The following is a 21,545-nucleotide window of genomic DNA, read 5'->3' on the forward strand; positions in this document are numbered from 1 at the left end:
AGAAGTGAAAAGATTCTCCGGGGCTCTCTACACCGTCAGCCAGATGAGAACAGTAAGGAGTCAGGCAGTGGGAGGAGCAGAAGATGATGGGGAACAGGACCCACTTGATTCCAATCAAGAGCTCGGGCAACTCGGAAGAGCAAACACCTAACGGCACTAAACGCAGCACAGAAGGGCGACCCAAAGCCTCCTGCCCCGAGAGGCCCGGATCCTCCGTTTCCACCAAACTATCCGCGTGGAAGGCAACCAGATCGAAACGCGACCGGGTCGAGACACGAAAGATGAAGAAGGTCCAACCTGCAAAAGAATCACAACAAGCCAGACCGATCCAAGCGCAGCTCAGGAGCGCCCACATTCTGGGACGCCCTTTCCTGAGCTGCTCTGAGCAACGGGGGGGGGGGGGGGGTTAATAGGTAACTGGAACCGCTCACACACAACAACGCTCCTCCAGGCCTCCCCCCGCTCTCACCTTCACGGCGGCGGACACGGCGGGGACGCTGCCGTACTGGACGTGCTTTCGGAGGTGATTGCAGATGGCTCGGAGCGTCGGGTGCACTTCCACACAGAATTTACACTTGTAGCCCACCACCTTCCTCTCCTTGATCTTTGGCACCTCTTCTAAGTGACCAAAAGGCTGGTGAAATACAGTGGTAGCCATCAGTACTCCGAGCCCCCCCTCACATGCCGGCATTTATTCTTGCAGCTTACTAGCAGATTTTATTTCAAAGCGGATTAGCGGGTTAAAAACCAAAGGGAGAGATATGTGAGTATTTTTACATAACGAATTCGTCAGAGCCGTGGCACGCTGCCTACTATGCAAAGTCTCTGGAACCCAAATATGTTACAACTTGTGAGTAGAGAAGATTTCTGTGGAGAAGCCTCATCGTCACGGCCACCAGGTTATGTGGTTTTTCAAGCCAATTTCAACTACGCAGGTGAAACGTTGCGTTAGCTACGCCATTAGTGAACTTCTTGACCAAAAAAAAGGATCTACTCCCGGAGATGTGAGGTTCGTGTGGCGGACACCGCAGACCACAACACGGCTGAGAGGTGCTAGTGATACCCAGAGACGGCCCCCAGCTGCCTTAGAAAGAGAGCGAGCGTTGTCGTGCACCTAGGCCTCACATAAGGCTACTCGGCAGAAGGAAATACAGAGAAACCACCCCAACCCTCCCCCCGCCCCCGGGGGGGCCTGGGGTGGGGGGCGGGAGCGGGAGGCAAGGGGAGCGGGGCCGTGGAGAAGGGCGAGCATAGAACGGGGGATAATCAAGCTCGAAATGTTTAATTGACTTATTGAGCTCTCTGGCAAGCTAAGTCGCTAGGAAGCCTGTAGCAGTTTGGCTGGCAACGAAGAAGTGCATGTGGGCACCAGTGATGAGAGGCCTCCTGGGGGAAGGGAAATCAAAACATATCCTTACCCTCTCTTGTTTGAAATCTGCAAAAGCACCATCTGCATATTTCTGCTTGCTCAAAAGCTGTTTCCTCCTCTCCTGACGTTTGGCACGCTTCTGGAATTCCTCATTGTGAATGTTCAAGTGTGAGGTCAGCTCCGCTGTGCTTTGCAGTTTGCTATCACAGTGCTTGCACTGGTAGGCGGGGTTCTGCAAGCGGGGGCCGCTGGCCAGAATGACGAAGTCCCTCTTCAGGTCCCGGCTGTGGTGGTCAGTGTAATGCATGCACAGCAGCTCCGCCGTGCTGAAGGACAGCTTGAAGCACTTGATGCAGCGGAACGGGAGCCACTCCATCTCCTGCGCTTCGCTTCCCTCCACCTCGGCTTTCTCGAAGCTGCCTCGGTCTTCCTCTTCCATCAGCACCGGCTTCTCGTGCTCGTCGGCGTAGACGGCCGTGAAGTAGCCTCCCAGCTTGCTGGCGTGCTGCTTCTTGGGGAACACCCCCGGGTGGCGCTTCATGTAATGGGACACGATGCCCTTCTTGCTGAAGGACTGGAAGGAGCAGAGCGAGCACTTTTTCTTCTCCACGGCCCGCCGGAGCTCCTCGCTGAGCTGTGGGGAGTCGTCCTTGGGCGGGGACGGGATGATCACCTTGTTGGGCTTGTCGCTGATGGTCCGGGAGGCTGCCAGGCAGTGGGTGTAGTAGGCGTCGATGTCGTGGCGCTTCTGGTAGTGGGCCGCCAGCCCTTTGCGGATGGGGTTGGTGTAGGCGCACAGGGCGCACTTGAAGAGGTTGTTCTTGCCCTCCGGCTGGGCGCGGACGTTGTTGTGCTTGATGCGGTAGTGCCTGGCGATCCCCTTCCTCGTGGAGCAGAAGTACTTGCAGAGCTGGCACCGGAACACAGTGTGGGAGACCAGGTGCGAGGTAGAGAAGTGAGACGTGGACACGGGCTCCTCTCCCACGTCCTCCTCGGTGACGGAGACCTGGGAGGGGCTCACTTCAGTGGTTATCTCGGGCTCGAGGGAGACCGGCAGCTTCGGGGGCGACTGGGAAAAGACATCGAATTCAGGCTGATTGTGGTACTTCTCGTAGTGGATTTTGAGCTTCTCCAGCGTGCCGTGCGTGTACGGACACAGTTTGCAACGGTAGGCGCCGTAGCCTTGCTTGAAGATCCTGCTCGTCTCCTCCACGTCGTTCTGGGCTATGTCGGCCGACTGCTCCACGTCGTGCACAAAGTCCTCGGCGGTCACCTTGATGGACGGGTGTCGCTTCTGGTAGTGGGTCAGGACGCCGTGGATGCGGGTGTTGATGTACGGGCAATGCCTGCATTTGTAAACGGCGCCGGGGTTAATGTCGATGTCCTGGGCAAAGTCGGCAGCCTTCACCTTCATGCCGGGGTGCTTCTTCCCATAATGGGTGAGAAGGCCGTGCAGGTTGTTATACTCGGACTGGCACACCGTGCACTGGTACGGGGTGGAGGATATGGCCGGGTTGGCAGAAGCCAGCTGGATGCTTTTCTCTGGGGACAGCCTCGCATCCTCTGGGCATTCGGCGTCCTGCTCGGGCAGTGGAGCGGGCATGCTGTTTTCACAATTCACAGGACCCACCAGCTCTTCGGAGGAGGGGAGGGGGTTCTCAATGGCATCTTTCTCCTTGATGATATCCAGCAGCACCGACTCATCACCATTCATGGCCCAGGGATGGAACGCCTGGTAGTGATTGGTGATGTCCCAGATGGACATGGCTTCAAAAACACAGTCTCTGCACCTGTACGTTTTGGCTTCCACGGGCATTGCGAGAGAGGGGGGGGACGGGTCTGGCCCAGCCCAGAGTTTGGTAGCCATGTAAGTATAGTCAACATAATGCTCTGGATGCCTCCTTTGGTAATGCAGGAGCAAACCGTTGGGCTCTGTGTGGGAATAGATGCACCACTCACAGTGGTAGCCAGCTTCTATCAAGCCATCTAGAAATGCCCACCGCATGATGGACGTGACTGTGGCCTTCAGGGCAGGGTGGTCTTTCTTGATATGCTTCCTCAGTGCATAGAAGTAGGGGGAGGTATACGAGCACTGCCTACACTTGAGCGCTCGCAGCTTAGCTTTATCCCTCTCCATGTTCGAGGGGGCGACAAGCACACAACCGGCAGGCTTCTTCTGGTTGCGGTCACAGAGGCTTCGGATGGTGGCCGTGTGCTGCCGAATCACATCTGCATTGGCCTTGAAGTCTCGGTGCTTCTTCTGATAGTGAATGAGGACACCTTTGACCGTCCGGTTCCCGTAATCACAGTGCTGGCAAAAGAACATCTCATTCTCGGCGGGAGGGCCGTCTCTCTCAGAGCTGCTTCGGGTCAGCTGCTGCATGGGGGCAGGTGGCCGAGGGGAGCCTTGGGGCCCCTCGGACCCCCTCATCATTGCAGCTGTGGGAGGAGCCTGCCTGATATATTTGGCAGTGACCTTTATCTCTGGGTGTCTTTTCTGGTAGTGGACAAGCACTCCCACAACTGACCGATTACTGTAGGAACAGTGTTTGCAGTAGTAAAGCTCAGTACTGAGGTCTGGTGGCGGGGGTGGTGGGGGGGGTGGGGAACCCATGTTGGACATTTTGGGAGACATTGGAGCACCCACCTCAAATGATAATTGAGAAAGGGCAGAGCCCCTGTCCACAGACACCATTCGCATGGTTTTCTGGATCCTAAAGTAGGAAGCCTTTTCTTCCGGGTGTTTCTTCTGATAATGAACCAAGACAGAATGCATGTTGGGGCTTGCGAACGAGCAAACGTCGCAATCGTAAACGACAACAGTGTTAACTGAGGGGTCCTTCTGATTTTCACATTCTGGAGTAAAGGTCTTTGAAGGAGTGTTTTTATTAAACGTAGCTGGCAGACCGCCACCGCGAGCCACGGGAGTGGAAGTCGCCAGGCTCTTGGGGGCCGAATTCAGAATCTCCCTCAGCGTCTGGGATTCCGTATTCAGCCCTTCCTGCTGCTCCACGACATAGCTGGAAAATATCATCGCGTTGTTAATCTTAACCGTGGGATGCATTCTTTGGTAATGTGGCATCAGGCTTCTGACATTCGGGCTCGTGTAGGAACAAAACCGACACCGGTAGATCAGGTCCGAATGGTCAAAGTTGAGTACATTCATGGCTTCTGGGTGGTGTTCGCCGTAATGCTGCTGCAGGTCTTCAAAGTTGGTGTAATCAATGTAGCATTCCAGGCACCTGTACACCGCACTGTGATCATTGGGATCCAAGATGTACCTAAAGCTGAACTTAATGTACGGGTGCATTCGTTGGTAGTGGGTGCTGACGCTCCGAGCAGATTTGTTGTTAAAGTCACAGTGTTTGCAATAGTAAAGCCTTCCAGAGTCACCAAAGTCCGTGTTCTCGTTACTGTGCTCGGTTCCATAGATGGGAGTCTGGGTGTTCAGCAGAGCAGCGTTGGAAACTTGGTGATCTTTCATGTTTGTCGAGGAGCCGTAATAATCCTCTTCGTCTTCAGAAAGGGTGAGCTCAATCTCAGCCCCGTTGGTGGCGTTGTAATCGTGGGCGACGCTTCTGAAGTTGGGCTCCTTCGGGGGCTCGCCGGCGTCTCTCGCCCAAATCTGCTGGGCCGAAAAGGAAGCGGACACCTCCATGACTGGCTCTGTTGGCTCTTCCTCCCTGTCCAACTCAACCTCTATCTCCACTTCATTGTCTTCCTCTTCCTCCTCGTCGTCCTCCACGTTGATCACCGCGTCCTCCTGCTGTTTTGTCTGGTTGATTTTGCTTTGCAGGTTGCTGGCTATCTCGTCGATCCTCGTTCTCTTCTTCACGGGCGATAAATCGAGGGGAAAGTCATTAGCGAGCTTCCTAGAGGCCTTAGCTACAAAATTGTTCTTGGAGGACAACCCAAGAATTGAGGTCTGACTTTTCTTCACAGTGTTGCTGGAAGAGGGGTGGCTGTCTGTCTCACTCTCCAACGGCAGGCTTGAGGGCTGCCCCTCGAATTTTGGCAAGTTGTCGCAGAACGAGTGTTTGTGCTGCTGATGGACCCGTAGCCCTTTCAGAGTCGTGGTGGAGTAATTACACATGGTGCATTTGTAAGGGTGCAGGGGCGGGGCTTGCACAGGGGGCTGGGGCTGCTGCGTCGGTGGGGGCTGGGGCTGCGGCTGGGGTGGCACCTGGTGTGGTGGCTGGAGCTGTGGTGGCTGTGGCTGAGACGGAGGCGGCGGTGGCGGTGGGGGCGGCGGCGGCGGCTGTTGCTGCTGCAAGGGATCCAACAGGACTCCTGACTTTCTGCCATTGATGCTTGGGCTCTCGTAAGACACAACGCCTTCATTCAGTGAAGAAATGCTTTCGCTCTGGGAGTTCACAGCATCCCAATCTGACGTCGTACCCGTGTGACACTGCTTGTGAGCCCCGAGTTTTAACGAGCTCTTGCAAGTAAACGGACATTCGTCACATTTGTAGACAGCGGTCTTTCCGGACAGGTGGATGTTTTCTATGTGACGGGAGATGCTACGTCGATGCATAGTGAGGAAGGGACAAAAGGGGCACTGGAACCTATTCATGAACCTTCTAAACGGAATCCCCTTGGTCTCCAACAGCTTGTTGCCATCTGAGCCCATCAGCTGCTCTGCAGACATGCCCGATGTCTGGTGATCCATCACATTCAAGCCATTCTCGCTGTCTATCTCGTTCAGCTCTTCATCAGAACTGGAGTCGTTCAGCATGCTGTTAGTTTCCAGGTCAGCAGAGGAATTGGTCATGTCAGCTATTCCATAACGCGATCGCTCTGCCAAGTTAACTAGGCCAGAGTTGTGAGGGGACTTCGGCTTCATCGGAGGGTAAGACACGGGTGAAAACTTGGAAGCGGACGAAGAATTGGGTCTCATGATGGAGTTGCTGATGGAGCCCCGAAAGTTGGAGACGTTAGCGCTGGGCATCTCCCGGCTTGCAGCATTCATGGACAGATAGGTGGAATTGGAAGTGGGGCTGGGGGCGCTTTTGTTCTGCACATCAGGGAGGTTCGTCCCTTCTTGCTGCTGTCGGAGGCTGGAAAGGATCTTGACCATGCTGCGATGCTTCTTCATCATGTGGTCACACCAGCGTTCTCGGCGGGGGGTCTGGTAGCTGCACCACTCACAGCAAAAGTTGCCTCGAGACTTGGTCAAAGGCTTGACCATGGACTCTAAGATGCTGCGCTCCACGACCTCTGCGGGCAGTTCCTTACAGGGGTCCTGCAGGGACACGGGTGGGACCACGGGGTCTGGCATTGGAGCGGGGGCAGGCAGGGCAGCAGTGGTCTCCTTCAAATTGTTCTTGTGATACATCTTCTGATGCTTAATTATTCTTGCCCTCCTCGGTGACTTGTACGTGCAAAACTGGCAAGAGAAGACCTTTCCAAACCCCTCGTGCATCATGATATTATAATTTAAGGATCCGGGAACAGGGGGTCCCACTGAACTCCCTTCAGCTTGAGCTCCGTGGACCTTCCTTGTGTGTTCAATGAGGAGGTTTTTTGACCTGAAGTAGCGTACGCAGAACTTGCATTGAAAAAACTTGTTGGTTGGTTTGGGATTAGGGGCAATATGCTGACCGTAATATCCAGGACTGTGGCCGTAGTAGCTTCCGGTCCCCAACGCAGTTGCATTTTGACCTAAAGAGGAAGTGTAAGGTAAGTGAGAACAGAAAAGCAAACAAAAGCGAATTAAGAAATTTCATCATGCAAATCAATTTTTCTTTTCAATTATTCTTCATTAATAAACATCACATTCAAAAGGCCTAACGTCTCAAGATGAGGCCCTGAAGAGTATTAATGAAGCAGTAATGAACATCCACGTATCGCTTCTCACAGATGAAGATGGAGCATTCGGCTTTAGGAACAATACTCACCTCATCTCCTACTAAATGCGCCCTACGGCTATAAAAAGACACGTTTCACACACTGCGACATTCATTCCAGAATTCTGCAAGACACTATCCTGTTCTCCAAATTGAAAGGAAACTAAGAGACGTAAGGAAGCCGAAAAGGACAATAACCTAGGACGCTTAAGAAGAGAAACATGATGCTCAAACCACAAAAATGGCTTGCAAAGGGCAAGAAACTCTGAAGAAGCCACACGTATCGAGAGTCACAGCTACAGGCTACAGCTTGAGGAGGGCGGTAAAATAATATCAGGTGTGCCAAGATTCGGTAAAGATTTACCTGATAGATCCTCTGCAATTGCAAATTCGTCCTTTATAGAAGAATACTCCACCTCTGTCTGATTACTGGCATTCATGGACCCGGATCGTGGCTCGTTAGCATTGTCTTCAGCAACATCAGTTGGCTGCAGAAATGCCGTGTGGACATCCTGAATGTGCGCCTTGAGATCTTCGTAAGATGGGGCCCTGAAGTCACAGCCATCACACTGAAGCACCTCCATGATCCGGGCCTACCTTCTCACATTAGGAACCTGTGACAGAAATCAGAACAAAGCATCTAAAGAAATGCACTATTTGCATATCCCAAGTCAATGGGGCTACGAGTCCATTAACGGAAGAATTTCTAGTATCGGCAGATTTCTCTTCCTGAACTTTGCCAGTTGGAACACCGGCCAAAGGAATGCAACCAGACATAATAGGGATAATGTCCTTGAGTTCATAACTTCAAAGAAGGGGATGGGGGGCACCCAGATAAACATTTTCCAGTTTGATATAAATACATCTTCAAAAGCCATTTGTCAAGGAAACCCTTAACAGTTCAAAAGTTTTAGTAGTTTCTGAATTTCTTGACTGAATTCAAATTTCTTGGTAAGTTGATATTGACTTTGATTCTGCCTTGGACCCATTTTTCTTTTGAACTAGAACCTTCTCAGGAGTAAAGAGGATGTCTGCACAGAAAAAAAAAAAGGACAGATTTCAGTCTTTATTAGCTGTTTTAACATTAGAACATTGATGTTTCATCACCAAATGGTGAAACAGTATTGAATCCTGGACTGGTGGTAGAGAGAGCTTTTATTACACCTTTTATTATTCTAATAACTGATATTGGGGTACGCCTCTTTCTTCCTTTCACCAGTTTAGTTGTGTGCATGTGTATGTGTTTCATAAGCTAAATGGTCATTTTACCTTTTAGTACCTACCAATTATAACCTAACAGCTTCTCCAACCTAATTAGGTCATAAACTATTTCTCATGAGATTCTCCAATAACCAACTTCAGATGACAGTCCAGTTTCTAGTTTAAAGTTGCACCTTGGTACCTGGATTTACATATTAAGGTATCACACACAGTTCTCAAGAGGGGCTGCTAGGGCATGACTCTCTCTTTTCCTACATCTCCCCTTCTCAAACGTGAAGTGTACACTTGCACGCAAAAAGCTGTAAACCTACCACAGAATAAAGCACAACTTGCCCAGCACTCTGTTCTTTTCACTGTGTGATTGTAAGACATAGATAGCTTCACACCAACTCAACGGAGAGGCTCACCATGAAGCAGTTAAAAATGTATTAGGAGGTGTAGTCTGTCCCATCTTAACACATATCTTGAGTTGAGATACCCGGTTATTATCTTAATCGGGGAGTTACTTCATTGAGCTCACCGCAAACTCTACTGAGTCACTGTAATCTAGAACCAGATGTCCAAGAACTAAAGCCTTGGCCAAATCTTCCTATACTTTTATGGCCCAGCAACTTTCCATACTTTCGTGGCAAAAGGTAAATTGTTTCTGCAGGAGGAACAACGTCTAGTAATAGGTCAACGTAGAGAAAGGGAGCCATTGCGAGCGGATTTTCTATGAAAGAATGCTCCTGCTGATAGCCTGCTAAAATAACTTCTGGCAAGTCCAGCTCTGGACAGCCTGAGCTTGCAGAGTGAGACACAGATATTTACCTCCTCTTCTTTCACCCAGCAATTTATCCTTTTTCAATAAACACTGAACTGTGCACCAGAGTCTTTTCAGCTAACTAAGTCTCAATATTCGAGATACACAAGCTTTTATGCCTAAGCACCAACCCAAATTGTGTGGAAGAGGTTGCTATCAGCTCTGGATCAAATTACAGCAGTCACTGAGGCCCCACCCCACTTCTCCTTTCGCACAGTCCATTAGACCTGAAAACAAATTTTTCCATGGTGCAGACGACTCCTGCATTTAGAACACTTCGCAGAAAAAAGCAGATCATCCAGTGTGCACTCCCCATCCCCCCAAGCCTAGCCCTTTCATCTCAGCCAAACAAGCCACAGCTCTGCTGAATGTGTTTATCACACTTTCAAGAGATAGGAGCTCCTGCGTCACTGAAGCTCTAAGACTCACTAAGCTGCCCTAGTCCCTCTGAGCTTTAGGAGCAGCCATTTTAGCTCAGAGCTTCTCCTCCGTGCACAACATGGCTTCTCTGGGATTCTGCTAGGCTGACGATCAGAAATGAGCAGTAGAAGAACAGGCTGGGCTCCTCCTATGCTCTTCTCCTCCCAACAAAGCATGAACTGTTTTCATTGCTTCCCGAAAAGCAGCACCTTTCTCCTCCTCAAATGCCATTCACCAAGATCTCCGAAGGTTCTTTTATCCCATGATTGATAAGCTTGTTCGTTAGTCCCAGCAGAGCACTGGTTATTGCAGGACGATCCTGGACCAGACCCCTGTTGTTCCACAGCAGGATTTTGGGGGTGGGCTGGGGGGACCTTCAGAATGCCTTGGCTTCTTGGGAGTCGTCCTTCCACACACAAGAAGACATACCATCCGACTCTGCTTGCCAGATTCCAAAGTCTAATGACCTTTGTTAATCACCAGCCAGTCTGTCTGCATCAGCAGACCCTGCCAACAGACACACCCTTCAACACAAAGGCTGTAGCTATTCCTTTTAAAAGAGGTTCTCTGAAAGCTCCATTGTGTAGCCCGAGAGGAAAACAAAATCTCTTCCCTTCAAAACTTCAAGCCTTTAGAAATAATGCAACAAAAGGCTTTCTGCTGTGTGTCTTTTGGAAATTTTGAGCCTGGTTTGCACAACATCAACAAAAATTATGGTTCTGCACGAGGAAAGCAGGGCACCTTCAGCATTAAGTCATCCACCCAGACATGAAATTCATCTCTCTACGCAGTTCTCTAATATCTTGGTGTCTTCGGAAGCTGTTATCAAGGATTCTAACTTCGCTGGATGCAAACACACACCAACAGTCTCCTTGTTCTGCTACAAAGGAGATTAAAGGGTCATGAGATCAGGAAAAAAAAAAAAACCCCACTGATTTGGAAAAAGAAGAGATGATGAAAGTGATTTCCTAATGGGTTCTAGCTTTAATGTTGTTGCAGTCTCTACCTCAAAAATAGCTCAGAGCCTTAGAAGAGGTTAATCTCCAGGCTGCTGAGAGAACCAGCGTCAGGTACAGCTGAATGGCCTTCAATCTGATGCCTGTACCAAGCACAGAAAGGAGGACGGAGCCTCCTTTGAAAGCCATTTTGCCTTTGTGTACACATTTCTCCTGAAGACGCTGACTGAAGAAGAAAGCAGAAATTTCCAGCATGGCCTAAACAATCAAAGAAACAGAAACTCGATGTGTTTATGAGACCGAGGATGCGCACACGTGCAAGAAGTGAGAACAGGAGAAGAAGGGAATGGGGGAGGACAGAGACAAATAAGCCGGACCCAAGGATGACCCATCCATCAACCGGAGTATGTTTTCACAGCAGATGGTAATCCTCTGAGGAAACCCTCGACAAGGAAAAAAAAAAAAGGAGAAATAAGCTCTGCATGTCTGACTGCCTCATCCACCTAGAAAGAGCAGCAACCCTAAAAGACTCATCTAGACACTGATCTGCTACAAAATTATTATTTAAAGCTAAAAGCCTTGATCTCCTATCTCCTTACTTCATTTAAAAATACTGTCATAATGAGATTAGCAATACTTTCCCCCACCCCCTGCACTGACCCAATCAGCAAAATCAAAAGCAGAAGAGGAAGCTTCGGAAACTAACTAAAAAGAAATGCTATTCCAGAAGGTCATGGGGTGAGTCTACAAATCAAACAAGCACCCCGGTGTCCTACACCCCCCATCCCCCACCCCCAGCAGTATTCCCAGGCTCCTCAAGGTCAAACTGGCATCGAGGACTAGCTCTAAATACCACCCTGGAGGAGACCTGCTCAATGAATACCCTATTGCCTGACATGATCAGTCCTCTTAACATGCACCCACGAAACCCCTAGACCATTCAAACTATTCATTGCTCTTCAATACTACTTATTACTGGTGGTTGGGTTTTTCCATTTCCATTTCTAAAAGGTGGGGTTTTGATGAGAAACCCTAAATCCAATTTCCATATACTGACAAACTCTTGAGGACATATTTAAAGAAAGCCCAGGGATCTTGCTCAAGATCTGGAATATACACATGAGAAAGGGGAAAGGTAGAACGCATGGACACAGGTTGCTCTTCCGCTTACATTGCCTGCGCACCCCGTTTCTGGGCTCAGAATCCCAGGGGGCCATCATGCCTCAATGAAGGTGAAAGAGGACAATCCGCAGTTTCTTGGCCTATCCTTCCAGCTCACAGCCCAGACGTACCTGGAGAGGGGGAGGCACCCTTGATGGTTCACAGTGTTCTCACGACCCGGCCACCATCAACCCTCGCCCAGGGCAGCTTGGCGAACACTGTTCTCTAAGCTTGCATAAACATGGTCTTCAAGTCAAAGTCCCAACTGTCTCCAGGAAGTGCCCAAATTAAAACACACAGGCCTTGCCTGGATCGAACCTGTTCTCTGACTGAAGGACTGCAGACCAGAAATAAAGCTGTGAAGCCCCACAGCCACAGGGATTCAGCAGCAACTAATTATAACCTTCAAAGCCTTTGAGAAATAGAACCAGAAACACCATAAGGTGCTTTTCCTCTGTCCACTCCAGAAACCTAGTTTCATTTATAAGGCACTGAGCTCCCCAGTTCTCCTGAATCACAATTCTAATAAAAGGTTTTAGTTAGCACCTGTTGTTTGTGCTTTTCTTACTTTCCAATGAATGGAAAAACCAATTATCCAAGGACTGGTAGTGGAATGCATAAACTCTGGAATAGTTCAGCTAGAAAAACAGAAACATCAGGAACGTAAAGATCATTCTCCAAATGTATCTGTGGGTCGGAAACAGCTGGTAGGATGAGGTCAAAGAGCCGTGAGGTGTTAGGAGGTTAGCATTTCTCGCTGTGAGCCCCAGCACTGCCATGGGGTTTGGGAGGAAGGAAGAATTTTCATGCTGAGGATAAAAAAAGGGGGGCGGGGGGACCACTAACTCATCCACTTGTGAACGCGGGTTGCTACTCTTAAGACAAGGGGTGTTTTACATCGCTACTTATCACTTACCCTTGTCACGGTCCAAGTGGGAGTTCTAGTAATTTGAACATCATTTAAAGCATCTTTCCAAACAGGACTGGACTGAGAAATTGGGGTGAAACTTCCTTTGACAGGAACAGTAGTTGCAGGATCAAACTGACAAATACAAATGTAGAATAAATACTTCTTTCTCTTTCTCTCTCTCTTTTTCTCTCTCTCTATATATATCTGAAATAATTAATTTTACTGATTTAATGTTATCTCAGAAATGAACACGTGCACTCTGAATTTGACAGGGACTCCGTCTATTAGAGCAGAATCAGCCCCTTCCAAGTAAGTTCAAATGATTTATGTACTCCTCCCAAGTTTAGTTAAAATAATAATAATAATAATAATAATAATAATAATAATAATGAAATAAATAAATAAACAAACCAGCAAAATAAACCAACAAAGAACTTCTGACAACAAGGTACCTCCATCGATCCTGCAGCATTCAGTACCACTACAGATCCTGGCTCGCCATGTGGTGTCTTCAAATGTCCTATCAAATGTTTATACTGTTTGCCACATGATCTAAGCAGTTCTGTGTACTCTTGGCAATTCACCACACTAATGAAAGGTTTAACATATCAGGGAGGATAAATAATTAAGGAATTCAGAAGGGAGACACAGCTGTTCTTCAAAACCAAATTTTCAGAAGAGAAAGGATTAATTTGCGATCACATATGTAACCCCCAATATGAGACTGAATTTAAATACTAGCAGAGAAATACCAGGAGACTCTGAGTCCTGCCAATGCACGCAGCCTCTGTTGTATGTGGTCAGCCTGGTCCATCTGTGGACCCTCTATACCAGCACAAGTCTGAGGCAGACAATCTGCAGATTAATAGCCCACTCGCTTTCTGGCCAACGATGGTACTTTTCAGGTGATCTCTTGTTTTAGCTTTGCTCTGTATAAAGTTTTCAAGTATTATGGGGCATGTTGAGTAATATTTCCTAACAGATGCCTCTGGGATCACCATTAAAATGAGATGAGCATCCAGGGATGTAATCTAAGTGACTAAAAAACTGTCAGATATGTAAATAAGAAGCAATTCTGGCTGAGTGACCTGTTATGAAAGCAGGTAGTGAGTGTCTAACACAGAAAGAGATAGTACATACCTTCTGGAGAATTCATGCATTCCTTTGCAATGATATAAGGCTAATTGAGGCCAACAGGCCAATCGGCAGCCTGCCAGCTCTCCTGTCCTTAGAAAAGGAAGCGTGTGATTTGAACAAGGAGATAAAAGAGGAGAGAAGGGACTAGAAAAGAAAGGGAGGAAGCAGGGTGGTATCTCAGTAGCTTTAGACTTCATTGTCTGTAAAGGGGAACCTGCAGTTCACTAGATAAACTCGAATTCTGAGAAGCGTCTTGACAATATTCTCCTTGAGAAACAAAACAAACCAAGACGCCTCCTCATGCTAAAATTCTCAAAACGCAACCGTGACAAATGAGATCCCAGCTCATCTTGTTCTTTCAAACGACGGCAAGCCATTCTTGGTGTTGAATGAATTCTCTGAAATGTCATGGGCCCATCAGGAAGTTCCTTGGAAACTCTGAAGCCATTCTTGCCCTAGCATTGAGAACAAGAGATAACTGATTTCTCTCCTGGAGAGCCAACCCTCACCCAAACAGCAGAGACAGAAAATCACGGTGTTCCCTTAGAGACTCTTCAGAGTCTGGCTGGGTTTCTACAGAAACTTTTCATGCTACCAGAACCCTCATTATAAAAATTGTAAAATTAAAGGGAAGTTCCAGATACACTGCTGGGTCGTCATTACAGAACTGATGGAGACGCAGAGTAAGCAGAAGTTGCAGTAAAACTCATCTTTTCACATCATGAAAGACCAGCCCATGCATCAAGTACCTCCTCTGTGGATCTGAGAGCTTGACTGACCTCAGGCGCTGGGCATGTCTTCACGGCCATAACCGTTCCTGGCACAGAAGGTCCGGCCAACCACACAAAGTCTAAATTCCACAGTTTCAGTGAATGGATCCAGAAATCATTTTAACAATTTACCTTGTTCTCTATTACCACTCAGAGAAAAACAAAACAAAATGGAACAAAAAACAGTATCTGGCTATTGACTTGTGGGGAGTATAAGAACATTTTGCTACAAGAATTTTTTTTATTCGGGGAGAAGCCCACCAAAATCCCAATCTAATCCCTCAGGAGACTTGCACTTTGCTTTATGTACATGGTTTGCTCAAAAAATTTAAACAAGCCACTTCCTTTAGTTGAGAATTATCCCAAGTTTGCCCATATCCGTGGAACACAAGGGCCAGATCCAAACACAGCCTAATTTCTTATATCTGACAAAACTGACTACACAAGTCTGGCACCTTTGTCTTTCTCCAAACCTTGGTTCCTGATCTAACTACCCCGTCAGGATGAAAGCCCTATGCAGACTCCTTTCTAGAAAGGTAAACAATGCCTGGGCTTGCATGGATCATGAACACTTTCAGATCCTCCTATCCAAGGAGCCTATGGCCTGTTCTTTTCTTTTCTTTTTTCTCTTCTTGGCCTCCATCTATAGCAGAAGCTGTCCTTCCTCCTTATTAAACTAACCAACTGGCCCATTCATATCCATTGGTTGTTCCAACAAATTAATAGAATCTTATAGCAGGGAAAACACAGTATGTGTTTATATATGGCACCAGCAAATACCCAAGAGATTTAGGAATTTTTTTAAGGAAATGATAGGCAAAGAATTTCTTTTCTTTTGCAGTCTCCAATCTACTTTCAGCAAGTAAGTTTACACCTACAAAATTACTGTACCCCAAGAAGTTCTAAACAGAATGTTAAGACATTCGTTTGCCACCCAAAAAGTAAATTTACCACCGTGTAGGAACACTAGAACGCTCCAGTACTCTCTGCCAAGCCCCACATTCCATAAACCCTTAATGATAAATTTCATTTTTGCCCAACAAGTTTAGTTTTTTTTTTCAGCTTATTCACTATGGGGCTGCTCAAAAAAAAAAAAAAAAAAAAGACAAGGATATAGAATAGAAGTGCCTGTCCAACAAGTAACAGAATTTGTTCCCAGCAGGTGTGACGACTCTGCCTGCCACCTTCACCTTGAGGAAGTCTTTTGAAGCCTCTCTTCGAACTTTTTGCTAAATAAAGAAATTAGATTATGATATTCAACCTTTTTATACAAAAAAGGAGTGTTTTACAAGTTTTCCTTCTCATCTCTGAAAGACTTTTTTTCTGACTTAATTGACTCCTTTACTTTTATTATTATTCAGAGATAAACAAATGTGCAGTTTTGTGTGGCTGACTTGTCATCATCGAAGTCTAGGCTCAAGGGTTCTAACCTCCAAGATGCATTCCCTGACAGTTCCATCTGACATTTGCCCACCCCCTTGGCCCCCAAGAAATCAAGCTCCCTCTCCACAACCCGGACCACACTCCCTTTCTACCACATTCCACTGCTTTATTTGCTTCACTGTTGATATGATACCCATTTGTGGTCTGTTTCCCTCTAAAACATAAGCACCCTGATAGCAAGTCCATGCCTGTCTTTCATATTGGTGTCTTCAGCACTGGGGACAGTTCACACAACGGGTTCAGCAAATGTGCTGAATGAATGAATGAATCAGAGGTTCTGAAGATTCCAATCAAACATAAAAAGAGCAGTCACAGGTATTAGATCCTTTTACTAACCCTATGTTAGCACAGAGTAGAAGCAAATTTGCCTACCCTACCCCCCTCACAACCCCCCAACACCACCAAAAAACCCCAGTCCAGGGACCTTTGGCAATATCTAAAGACGTTTTTGGTTCTCACAACCAGAGACGGAGGGTGCTATTGGCATCTAATGAGTAGAGGCCAAGGAGGAGACCGAACATTCCACAAAGCACCAGACAGTCCCCACAACAAAGAATGATCTTGTCCAAAGTGTCAATAGTGCCGAGGTGGGAAACTTTGTCTTAAGTGGTCTGTGGGTTATTTTCAGCCTCCATATATAACTCACCTGCCTTTGTAATCCTTCCATGGAGTCCCGGCTGGGGCATCTCTGAACTAGACAGTCAGCAAATTCTCTCCCAGCTCAAAGATTTTATGATTCTATGATTCAAAATGACCTCAGTAGTCTTCGGGTCATAGATCATGAGTTTTTCAGTCTTATTTTTCTGATTTGGGTATTTTACTAAAAATTTTTCAAGAAAAATGTAAAAATGTAAAGAGTGACTGGTCCATCTTTCTTTAGTGATAAGGCCCATACACTGTTGATGATCCCATGGGCTTTGAGGGCAAAGGGCCGATGTCATTAAAAATGTCAAGTTCTACACTTAGCATGCAGCCTCCAACTAAAATTTCTGTGGAAAACATGATGCACATGTTCTCCTCTTCAATTTGTAAAATTATCTTCTTTCAAAGCGATGGGGCCCCAGGCTAATCAAAATCACTCTTCAGAGGACAAGTAATGTGTTCCTTTTGGTTCTTATTCCCCCAGGGCCTAGCACAGGTCTGGTCCTGATGAGATTTGTGGTATGCATGAGTGTATGCATGCCTGCTTTCCAGGAAAGGATATGCCAGTGGTACCAACTGAAAGCCAAATATTTAGGAACCTAAGCAATTCCAGAGAACTTCCAATAATCAGAAAAACAACACGCAGTGTTATACAATACTCCTCCTCACTCCAACTAACGAAGCTCAAGAAGCCACATCACAATGATTAGCTGACTACTGGGGTGTGTACAAGAAATTGTTAAGTCTTCACTGGTCCTTGTATTTGAGTAAGTGACCATCTTCTTTTTCGTCATCATCCATAGGGAAGGTGCTCTGACTGTATCATTCTACCCATATATTTATAACACTGTTAAGCTCCCCTGAACTGATGTGACACTTGGCATCATCACCTGCGGCTGTTCTTGAGACTATTCGGTTCTCTTCCCTCCACAAAAACCTTTTAATTCTTATTTGCAAGAATTCTGAAAGGCTGAGGAAAAAAATCTCCCCTATAGCTCAAAATCATATAAAAATTTTCAGTGGAGGGAAGTATAACAAAATTTGGTAGGAACTGAATTTTCTCTCCTTTACTTCCCTGAAAAATATTGAAACAACATATTACTCGTGCCTTCCTTCAAAACAAATGGAAGATTCACTCTAAAAGTTAATCACCTATAGGTTCATAATGTCCACTGGGGAGGAGATCTTAAAGACCATGTAGTTCAGCCTGGTCCAATATCTTCACATTTTACGTAGGGAAACAGGCCTCATGAAAAATAACCTGTCCAAGGCTTCTAGAACATAAGTTCTCTGAAGCCAGAAAAAGAAATCTTTTGAATTCCATAATTTGGGAAAGGAAATGAGCAGTAAAGACACTCTATATATGTTATTTAGTTCATTAATGGCTATTCCCACTTAAAGTCCATGCCCCATACATATATCCTCCCTAACAAGAGTCTTTCTTCCCTGGGAGGCAGACTCTAGAATAACCTCCAGTGTTTCATCTGCTCTGAATTCTACACTCAGGAGAGTAACTGAAAAGGTGCAAAATCCATCGTCTGCAGTTTGACTGTTCAAAGACCTTCTCAGGCATGCAAACAGTGTGTTCCTACTTTGGAAACACACTTGGAAGACTGAAAGTTGCTGACAAAGGTACACACAGAAGAACAAGAGCTATAACACTGAATTATCGTTCTTCAGAATCCAACCTCATGGAATCGGAACAAGGTTACACAGGAGCTTTATGCCTGCCAAATCTACCCCATGAGAAACATCGTCTTGTTTCTTATGGAAAATGTGCACTGCCAACAAAGTCACTGAAGAGGCTGACTGAATGAGTCTTAGGGGTATCTGGAAATATCAGGGTCAGTTCTTTTAAAATGGGAAGGAGAAGTGCAGTCGGACACATGCCTGGCAAGGAAACCAATCTTCTTGTGGCACGTCTAGTGTACGGCTCGGATCAGTAATTCCAGAACATTGCTGATACCAGGTTTTACTTCAGATTATATATTACATTCTGAAACCAACCACAGCTTGAGATATTTGACCACGTTTGCATATACACGTATGTATGTATTTATCTTCCACTTATCTATATTCCTAGTAGACATCTATGCTCGTGTATTGGATATAGAAAAGTTAATATATCAGAAAGGTTTGGAATGATCTTTAACTGTTTAAATATTCTCCATTAGGGTCTCTTACAAAGGGTCCCTTATCATCATGAAGAGAATGGTTTAGAAATCAAGAAGATGCTGAGGTCTCTATGTTTGTTCATGTTTTCCTCCCTATAGAATACTCTTACGTACATTTTGAAGGTCCAAGTGATCCCCATCACTTAGGACAATGATTCTCAAAGTGGGCTGCCTAGACCAGCGGCATTAATATCATCCAAGAATGTTAGAAATTAGTTCTCATGTTCCCCTCCAGACTTAATGTGTTAGAAATTCTAGGGGGTAGGGCCTAACGATCTGTATGTTAACAAGCCCTCAGGTTGATGTTGATACTCAAGTCTTAAGATTAAGCTTAAATCTTCCTTCCTGTATGAAACAGTCCAAGACCAATGTTCCCTTCTCCAATGTACAGGGAGCCTTACTTATAAATGCTGTTGATTGAATGACTACAATAATAGCTAGAGAGTCTTCAAAGAGCCTAAGAGACGCCAAGGTTTGCAAATATTTCACTTCTTATTTAGCAATTAACGGGAAAACACTAAGTTGCAGAATCCAGCATTAGAAGCTATAAAGAGTACACTCATAAAAGGCAGAGTTCCTGTCTCTGAACCAGTGAATACTGTGGCCAATACAATGCTCGTATTGATATTCATCGCTCCTAAAAACTTCAACAGTTTGTGACATGGTGTCCTTGATATTTATAAAGTGGGATGAGGCAATCCACAAAGGAAAGAATTAGAGTATTTTATCCAGAAAATACTAAGAGCTGGGTAAATCTTCAAAACCCTAGATTCTTCCATGACAGGAGGCTTTCATGATAAACAAAATCTTATTAGAAAACACCTCCAAACTTGGAGTGGTTATTTATCACACTAAAGCTAGAGTGCAGAGCTAAATCTGCAGTAAGAATCAACATCTGAAAACACAGATGTGTTTAGAAATCTCTCAAAGGAAGGATATGGGCTTTAAGCTAACCAAGGGACTCTCAGAAAATTGGTGGCTAATTGTCTCAAAGTGCAAACAAAGGCTTGGCTGAAGGAAAAGAAGGAGGACAACATAAACAAAGGGAAAAAAAGTTTGGCGGCACTAAAGCAACAGACCAATGGGGCCCTCTAATCCAAAGCACGGCTTAGAACTTGGAATCACAGAGTTCAGAAGGAAAATTCATCAATTCTGTCTTGCCCAGGAATCTAATTCCAAGACCATGGTGGACTGCTCAAGGGGCACAGAAGTTAAGAGAAACCCATCAGGACCCAAACTCAGGCTCTGAAAGCAGAACCGAACAGGACTCAAGGAGAAAATGTAAAAGATACTACCCTTACTAGTTGGAGGCCAAGAGTAGGTTCTGATAGTTATGTCCCAACCAGAGATAAACTAGAGAAAAATGAACTGAGGTTTAAAACAAAAAAAAAGGTGATAGAAAGAAACGGTATGGAAAGGAACAATGAATAATCTATTTTGAAGGAACAGCACACAAAAATAGTTACATACAACAATTAACAGAGATACTATGAAAGAAGAGATCAAAGATAAGATGATAAGACATCAGAATGAGATGAAAGGGGAGCTGGCAGTTGAAAAAAGAAACTGACAACAAAAATAATATCATTGCAGAACCAATAAATATATTATGGTAATAAGAGACAAAATCCACAAACCAAAAACGAAGTTGATGATGTGGAAAACAGTCTTCAAAAAAACTGCACAAAATGCAGAGGAAAAGGACAAGCAGATGAAAGCAAGTAGAGAAGATGACAGATAAGAAGGTCTGAAAACAGAGATCCAATGTACAGATAAAAGGTATTCTAGAAGTAGACAGAAAAACAAAACAGAGCAAAACAAAATATGCTCCAATCTGTGATAAGAAATAATTTTGTTGAAATAAAGAAGCACCTGCCGTTCTGGGAAAAGAGTGAAAACCATCAAAATTGAGACATACTGGTAAAGTTACAGAATTTCAAGAATCAACACTGAATGACATAAAATCAAGATCTGTTAAAATTAGTCAATTATGGGGGCACGGGGAGAATTCGGGACTTTTTTACAACATTCAGTGACAGGAAGCAGTGAAGGAATGTCTACAGAGGCTTGAGAAAGGAGCATCTTTAGTATTCAGTTCCCAACTAACTTTCCAACCATGTATAAAAGTAATAAGAAAGCATTTTCCAATTAGCAGAGTCAAGGCATGCTGCACTTACTAACAACTCTCCTTCATTATCTACTTAATGATGGAAGATATCCAACCAAGAGAAGATTCAAAATTGAGATCTCAAGAATATGGAATTTAGAGATAAACAGAAGATGTGAGCACTAAGTCCTCTTTCATCTGAAACTAAGACTGAATAATTCATAATAATTGCAAAACAAGATTATAGTCCCTTCAATGTAATAACTAATAACAACAAATTATCCCATAGAATAACAATAAATACATAGAATTTGGGGAAAAATCCTTAAGCATAATAACAGAAACAAAGAGGTAGGCATTAGAGGATAAATGTAAGTGGGACACTATTCTCAACTTTCATAGTAGAACACACACACAAAAAACCACAAAACTTTATATTGCCTCCTTCTGAAGTTAATGAATCCCCAAATAAAGTTATAAAGCACATTAAAGTTAAACATTTAAGTAATAAAAATCAAAACAGAATATAGCGCTTAATTTTTTTAATCAAAGAGAACATAGATCATGTAGTAAAAGATAAGGACAAA

At 45.4% G+C, this 21,545-nt stretch overlaps 1 protein-coding gene across 8 annotated transcripts in view; it reads right to left on the reverse strand.

Moving 5' to 3' along the window:
* Positions 1-21,545, reverse strand: part of ZNF462 (zinc finger protein 462) — a 133,920-nt gene that overhangs the window by 72,502 nt on the left and 39,873 nt on the right. For all 8 annotated transcript variants that reach the window (XR_008661374.1, XR_008661375.1, XM_055301577.1 and 5 more), the window contains exons 2-4: positions 7,580-7,829; positions 1,419-7,030; positions 470-634 (exon numbers count right to left, since the gene is read on the reverse strand). Coding sequence is in view for 6 of the 8 variants with exons in the window: in XM_055301577.1 (XP_055157552.1) it covers positions 470-634; positions 1,419-7,030; positions 7,580-7,799 (5,997 nt within the window). In the remaining 2 variants the exon portion in view is untranslated. The remainder of the gene's footprint in view (positions 1-469; positions 635-1,418; positions 7,031-7,579; positions 7,830-21,545) is intronic.

Source organism: Nyctereutes procyonoides, unplaced genomic scaffold (genome assembly GCF_905146905.1).
Source record: "Nyctereutes procyonoides isolate TBG_1078 unplaced genomic scaffold, NYPRO_anot_genome, whole genome shotgun sequence".
NCBI classification, from domain to species: Eukaryota; Metazoa; Chordata; class Mammalia; order Carnivora; family Canidae; genus Nyctereutes; species Nyctereutes procyonoides.